Raw genomic sequence first — 8,166 nt, 5'->3', positions numbered from 1 at the left:
TTGAAGTCAGAGATCATAATTCCTCTCTACTTTTGCAATATACTGTTACATGTTACTGTATTGTTCTTGTTTTTTACTTAAGCTGGATCAATAAAATATGTGAATTTTTCAGCTCTAACTACAGTATATCAAGCCATTTTTTATTCTTTTCAAGCTAGTTCTGTCCATAGAAAGTTATTCACGTAACGAAATGCCAACTTAATTTTATACATATTTCCTTTTATGTTTTTAGCCATGCTCTTTGTCGCTAAACATGTTTCTGATAATTTACCACTATTGAGTCATTTTTATATATGTGGTAATAAACCTTGAACCGTAATGGCTAATTGAGTTGTTTGATGTTTGTTGCTTATTGATGGCGGTACCACTTTTATCGGTGTGCAACATAACATATCATAAGTTTATCATTACTACATAACAGTAAAATATATTTTAATATTTTTAGTGCTCATCCTTTTTTGTTACAAAAATTTAGTTCAATTTTTTTTCAAAACTTACAGAAAAAATCTTTACCAAAAAGCATTTTATTTACTCGCTCTGATCTATCTACAATGTATACTATGAATTAATAATCTCAAATTTTTGTAAAGCAAGGTAAATCAGGCACAATATATCCTATCACTCAGAATAAAAGCCTCCTTATTTTTGCTTATTTTTAGCCATTAAATTACAAATACCAAATATTGAGCAATGTCAGGAATATAAAAAATTTGATACATTATAGGCATACCATTGTAATTTAGCGGCCTGTGGTAGTCTAAATAACACTAACATGTCTAAGAAAGATTTGTCTAAAAACTTAAAAATGAAAGCTCCTCTTCTCGAAAATGAACCCTTTCATATTCCTGGGTAAGTGCTGAGACTTTGATAATTGAGCGTAATGTACGGTTTGACTAATACTATTAACAGTCAACTAGTCTGTGTCCAGGTAAAGTATTATCTTAAAACTGATCATGCTGTACCTATAGCCTTATTATGTGATCAGAATCCAAAAGGGAAATTTGGTATTTTTTTGTTTGAGTTAGCTCATCGTCAAAAAAATTTTGGCTCAAACTAAAAAATGGTCAGCTATTTCATAGCTCTAAGGCTACAGCACTGCTTCTTTGCCTGCTACAGATACAGCGGACATCAAGCCCAACTGAGATATCAAAGTGGGAAACCTTTCTCTCCTGCCACCCACAGTCTGCTCATCAACCCTGATGTGCACAAGTCTTCACACTCTGTCCTCAGTAACATTGACAGCCGATGCAGGTGTTTGTTTTTGGCTACATCAAATGTTTTAGCTCGAAGCTCAGTTATGTTTTGACTGGGTGATCTACCTAATTATTTTCTTCTAGGACAATTTAAAGACTTGTTTAAATAATGCTTGAAAAAAATAGGTAACACTTTAATAACACCGGCTAGATGTTAAAATAACTAACTAAAAGTTATTTTAACATCTAAATAAAAGTTATTTTGACAGGCTGTGGGCTGTGTGTCAAAAATAGTGCAGATACTGAACTAGCACAAAAGCAGTTCAAGTCTACCCACAATTCAGTGCATATTTAGCATATAAGCATTTATTATAGAACCTTTCAATTATATGTATTTTTAATTATGCTAAAAAGCAAATGCTAGATGTTTAAACAAAGATTCATTTAAATGATCCTAACTAATCCCATTTAGCTTTTCAAGGTAGTTTTTCAAGTTATGTACAATATTTGCAACAGAGCCTAGCAGTGAACTTAACAGTAACTTAACTTAACTTGGAGTAAACCTTTGGCTGATGAGGAAAAACTAATGTCAATGTAGCTGATACCCGAAAGAAAAAAATCATAACATAATATTTCTCGCAGCAATCAGTTTATTTACATGTATAGATCGAAAGGTTGTTTTGTTTTATATTCCCGTACTTGCAAAAAGTATGTCGACTGTGCTTTTGTGTTATATTGTTCTTACAAAATGTACATAAAATATGCTTTTGTGCAATATGTATGTCAACTATACTTTTGCATAATCGTGTCTGTCTAATGTGTACATCAACTATACTTTTGCATAATCATGTCTCTGTAATGTGTACATCAACTATACTTTTGCATAATCATGTCTCTCTAATATGTACATCAACTATGCTTTTGCATAATCCTGTCTCTCTAATATGTACATCAACTATGCTTTTGCATAATCATGTCTCTTTAATGTGTACATCAACTATGCTTTTGCATAATCATGTCTCTCTAATGTGCACATCAACTATGCTTTTGCATAATCATGTCTCTCTAATGTGCACATCAACTATGCTTTTGCATAATCATTTCTCTCTAATGTGTACATCAACTATGCTTTTGCATAATCATGTCTCTCTAATGTGTACATCAACTATACTTTTGTATAATCATGTCTCTCTAATGTGTACATCAACTATACTTTTGTATAATCATGTCTCTTTAATGTGCACATCAACTATACTTTTGCATAATCATGTCTCTCTAATGTGTACATCAACTATACTTTTGCATAATCATGTCTCTCTAATATGTACATCAACTATGCTTTTGCATAATCCTGTCTCTCTAATGTGTACATCAACTATACTTTTGTATAATCATGTCTCTCTAATGTGTACATCAACTATACTTTTGTATAATCATGTCTCTTTAATGTGTACATCAACTATGCTTTTGCATAATCCTGTCTCTCTAATGTGTACATCAACTATACTTTTGTATAATCATGTCTCTCTAATGTGTACATCAACTATACTTTTGTATAATCCTGTCTCTCTAATGTGCACATCAACTATACTTTTGTATAATCATGTCTCTCTAATGTGTACATCAACTATACTTTTGCATAATCATTTCTCTCTAATGTGTATATCAACTATGCTTTTGCATAATCATGTCTCTCTAATGTGTACATCAACTATACTTTTGCATAATCATGTCTCTCTAATGTGTACATCAACTATGCTTTAGCATAATCATGTCTCTCTAATGTGTACATCAACTATACTTTTGTATAATCATGTCTCTCTAATGTGTACATCAACTATGCTTTTGCATAATCATGTCTCTCTAATGTGTACATCAACTATACTTTTGCATAATCCTGTCTCTCTAATGTGTACATCAACTATACTTTTGCATAATCATGTCTCTCTAATGTGTACATCAACTATACTTTTGTATAATCATGTCTCTCTAATGTGTACATCAACTATACTTTTGCATAATCATGTCTCTCTAATGTGTACATCAACTATATTTTCGTATGATAGTCATAAAGATTCAATTCATGAGACGAGAAAGAAGATTCTAGAGAGTCGTTCTTCCAACCATGGTGATCCGAAGTTTTTCCATCCTATGGTGCCAGGATACACTGGTAAGTGATGCTATTCAATGATTTGATCAGATATACATGTATATACCCAGGTTGAGGAAAATACATTTATCTCAAAGTGTGTCGTATGCGATTCGTCTGTATAGCTATAGTGACTAAAATCTAGAAATGAAACGTTCGCTTTAACCTCAATTTGAACTCACCAAGATTGCAGCCACAAGTTTGCGGACATGCATTCCTAACCACAAGGCTGAACTGTTTTTACCATTTCCATTGCTCTTACCATATACTGTATACTCTTTTCACAATTGCATACATTCAATTATTAATTAATACAGTGCATCCTTGGGTTACAATGCCCTGTTACAAGAATCTTTTGCCCTACTATAAGGAACACAATGTTTTTTTTTGTTTTCCCCATATGAGGACCATAATTTTTCAATTTTATTCTGACATGTGATACCAAAAAAGTTTTCAAGAAATTTGGCATTTCATAAAATGTGGCAGCTGGTGCACTGATTACAAGGAAATGAAAATACTGCATTATTATATTTTTTGAAGTACCTCCCACAAAAACTGAAAGAAATATACGTTTCTCACTATCTTAGTTCAGCGTTATTCGTTATAAGTTATAGTAAAAAACGGATTCAAAACACATGTGATAAAATTTTAGCCTATGACAAAGCTAAAGTTTAGTTTAGTAAAATACATACTAAAATTTAGCTTAAAGTACGTGTTTAGCAAGTTACATTTATTTAAGTTAAATTGAATATTTGCGTTATACGACTGTCTCAAAGGTAAGTACTCCCCACAGTACTTGCTGCATGTAAAATATCGTAATGTAACATTTTTTGCAGATCATAACTACTAGTTACTGTAGGCAACTATAGTTACTAAGGTTAACATATTGCTTTGTTACTAATTTTTAATATGTCTAGGATGTATATGTCTAGGATGTATATGTCTAGGATGTATATGTCTAGGATGTATATGTCTAGGATGTATATGTCTAGGATGTATATGTCTAGGATGTATATGTCTAGGATGTATATGTCTAGGATGTATATGTCTAGGATGTATATGTCTAGGATGTATATGTATAGGATGTATATGTCTAGGATGTATATGTCTAGGATGTATATGTCTAGGATGTATATGTCTAGGATGTATATGTCTAGGATGTATATGTCTAGGATGTATATGTCTAGGATGTATATGTCTAGGATGTATATGTCTAGGATGTATATGTCTAGGATGTATATGTCTAGGATGTATATGTCTAGGATGTATATGTATAGGATGTATATGTCTAGGATGTATATGTCTAGGATGTATATGTCTAGGATGTATATGTCTAGGATGTATATGTCTAGGATGTATATGTCTAGGATGAAATTGTGACGATTTTTACTTGATGGTGTTTGCATTAGGTAACTGCAACGGTTTTGTTACTGAAAAGAGTTAAAATAATATAAATGTAGTTGTAATACAAACAACTTTATTTTGTACTCATAGCAAAACAAACTTTATTTAGCCATTACTTGCTAATTATTTAACATTTACATTTAAACACCTTCACAGTTGTTTTATTTTATATATTTACTTCAACAAAACACTTTTCTCATGATCTAAAATTTAAAAGTTATAGTTGTTTGAAAAAGCTTGAAAAATCTTACTGTTTTTTTATTTTTTTTGTCCTAATTTATTTGAGCTGCACAAACCACTTTCTCACGATATGAAGTTTGAAACTTAGAATAGTAACTGTTGTTATTTGTTAAATAAAATTAACTTTTCTGTGCAAAGACTTTTTATTAACGGCAACTCAGGCTTTTACCTATTATATACATATATATATCTATATATATAGAAATATATATCTATATATATAGAAAGATATATATATATATATATATATATATAACCTAATATATATATATATATTAGGTTTGATATATGTTATATATGTTTGCTATATATATATATATATACATGTAGATACTATTTATTTAATATTTATTAACAACACAATAATATTATAATAATGTGAATAATATTACCATATAATATAAAATATTAATAACCGATAATTAATTAATCAATAATTAGTATTATATTGTGATAGTAATATTAATAATACATATAATATATAATGTACTAAATATTTATATAAATAAACATTTAAAAATAATACTTTATAAACTTCATATTCTTTTAATAATGGTGGTATTTGTTAGACAACACAAAAAAACTCTTTTGAAACGTAACTTTGCAGTTAAGTATATATAAACTGTTAATGTTTTCCAGCAGCAAAATGATCTGTAATTTTTGCGCTCTTCAAATAACTAAGTGCAAATAATTGAAGATTTGTTTCATATTTTTTGTTGTTTAATGTTTATGGTAAACACACTGTAAATGGCGCAAATGGCAATAAAATATTTTTAGGAACCCATCGTATTCAGCATTTTTAATGCATTGACCTTTTTTGTACTTTGTCCTAAAGAGCATCAACAACAACAACCAGCCAGTTGATGAGCTAAATAAGTAACCTTGAACCTTGTTGGTTTGCTTAACACATTTTTGCTCAACTGAACATCAAAGCTGTTTCAAGTTAAATATTTTTAAAGATTTCTCAAACTAACCATCTTGTAGGCAAAATTCCTGGTATGGACTTTCAAGAAGGGAAAACCTACTCATCCGCAGCTTTTGTTGCCATCAGTGACTTTGAAAACTATCAACAAAGAAAGCTGGAAAAGCAACAAGAATTGAGAGATATTAATAGATTGCAATATTGCAATTATTTACCTGAGGAAACCTTAAAGAAGCTTCCTGTAAGTAGCCTAAGTTACGAAAAACAAAGAGATTTGTGTTAATCAGATTAATTTAATTACTTTTAATTGGTTGTATTTCTATCTTTGAAGCTAATGTTTATATACATGTATGTATTAAGGGTTTTCTTAAATTACTACTACTTGATTTTTAGAAATTAGCATTAGCTTCTCTGAAGCTAATGCTAATTTCTAATTTCTAATTTCTAATTTCTAATTTCTAATTCAAAAATTTCAACTCTATTTGCTCATTATTTTATTTCAGAAAATTCTATTCTTTCCTCATCAGATAACCACTTATTTGTTCGATTGCATATTTGTTTAGGGTTACCTATCTTGGTACAATTTGGTTTTTGGTATAGTCTACAAAACATTTTGTATTCAGGTTGGTTTAAAAGGTTAAGAAATGCAGCGATTGACTTTTGGTTATATCAATGAAAGCTTGTTCACTGCTAAACAATTGCTTAAAATCAATAGATTAGCTTCAAATTGATACTATATTTGTTGTTGTTTAGCCACTGCTGACAGAAAAAAGACTTCCTTTACAAAGGGTGAGAGAAGACATGCTGCCTTATGAGTCGTCAGTCTCTTACAGATACAAAGATAATGTCTACAAACTTCCAAATTGGGATAAAGATAAGCGATACAACGCGGGTGAGACACCTCAATTCATTTTTATGTTTGCAGTATATCCTCCTACATATGGGCCTCAAATACAACTACTGCTCTATTAGGGTTTGTGGTGGCTTTATTTTTTAAACGCATACACTATGCTACACTGTCAGTGCCATATCGAAAGCATAATTAAAGCTTGGTTGTCATATCGAATGCGAGACCCGGGCGGTAATCTCACGCAGCAAAACACTGGTGGAGCAAGGCGCGGCAGCCAATGTTCAAATAACGCTGCGTCGCTGGGGATCACGTAAAAATTGTTGCTGGCCATGCAGTCTCGGAAGCGCTGATTTTTTACCTGCAAAGTGCATTTTGGGAAGGCTTTGCTTGCGGGTCTTCAGTTGAACAGTACTGAACTCTGGCGTCGATCGCCGGCAACTGCCTGCAGTACTTGGCGCATAGGTCCACATTTCCCCACTGATAGCCCTGCGGTTTTGTCGCCGGTGCTTTCCGCATATATGGGAACTACACTTTAAGGTAGTCAGTCTATAGATATAAAACACCCAATTGACAAGCGGTTTTCTGCCTGAAATAAAAATGCAATATCTACCAGAAAAACTCAAACCAACTTTTTAAATATTGAATGGAGCGTGACCATCCCTCGTTCATATACAGAGAAGTGACAATAGGCGCTGTTAGCAATATAACGAGGATATTGCTGCGCGGCACCAAGCTGCTACGATGACACACCAGCCTCTCCTTTGCCACCAGCCTTCACCACCACAGCGATACACTCCTACAGCAAAATGCTGTCACCGATCTCACAGCAGTCCCTACTGCCAACTCGTAGGCAAACCAAATCAGCAGCCTCGCTGCTACCCAAATCAATGGACTCTCAAGTCCGATCTCCACAGCGCAAATTGCTTGTCAGTAGAAGCACAGCAATACAAATGATCAGCTCACTTGCTCTCTGCTGAGTCTTCTGCTAGGCATCTGTTTAACGCCGGTTTATATAGCGAGACCTGTTAGTCTCTTGGCTTTCTTGTGAAAAGCCAGCTTTTCAATAGCCCTGGCTTCCCAAGATAGCCAGCCCTTGTATTACCGGCTAATCACTGAAATGCCTCGGACATTTACATAATACCCCACAGGCGCTTTCCCCCATTCTACTATGTAGATTCTGATGGGCTCAGGAATTTTTAGTTGGTGTTACATTGCATCTATGATACCTGCCCTATTCAAAGCTCTCTGTTCATTTCTCATTAAGCTTCATGGATTTCCACATTGCATCTACAACATACATAATGTATGCTGTATTTACAAAGACATGGACATGCACTTACTTGCATAGTTAACACAAAAATTCAGAAGGCGGTTTACATGCTTGTAAGTGTTAAAATTATGACTAATA

General features: G+C 32.6%; 1 protein-coding gene across 1 annotated transcript; it reads left to right on the top strand.

Moving 5' to 3' along the window:
• Positions 1–772: 772 nt before the first annotated feature.
• Positions 773–7,735, top strand: LOC137398845 (ciliary microtubule inner protein 2B-like). The gene is made up of 6 exons (XM_068085019.1): positions 773–849; positions 1,117–1,251; positions 3,260–3,363; positions 5,971–6,149; positions 6,662–6,800; positions 7,530–7,735. Exons 1-6 carry the CDS (start codon positions 773–775, stop codon positions 7,733–7,735), a joined length of 840 nt encoding a protein of 279 aa, XP_067941120.1.
• Positions 7,736–8,166: the final 431 nt, after the last annotated feature.

This window comes from Watersipora subatra, chromosome 6, assembly GCF_963576615.1.
Source record: "Watersipora subatra chromosome 6, tzWatSuba1.1, whole genome shotgun sequence".
NCBI classification, from domain to species: domain Eukaryota; kingdom Metazoa; phylum Bryozoa; class Gymnolaemata; order Cheilostomatida; family Watersiporidae; genus Watersipora; species Watersipora subatra.
The sequence above is the reverse complement of the archived record's forward strand: the minus strand, read 5'-3'. Positions and strand labels throughout refer to the sequence as shown.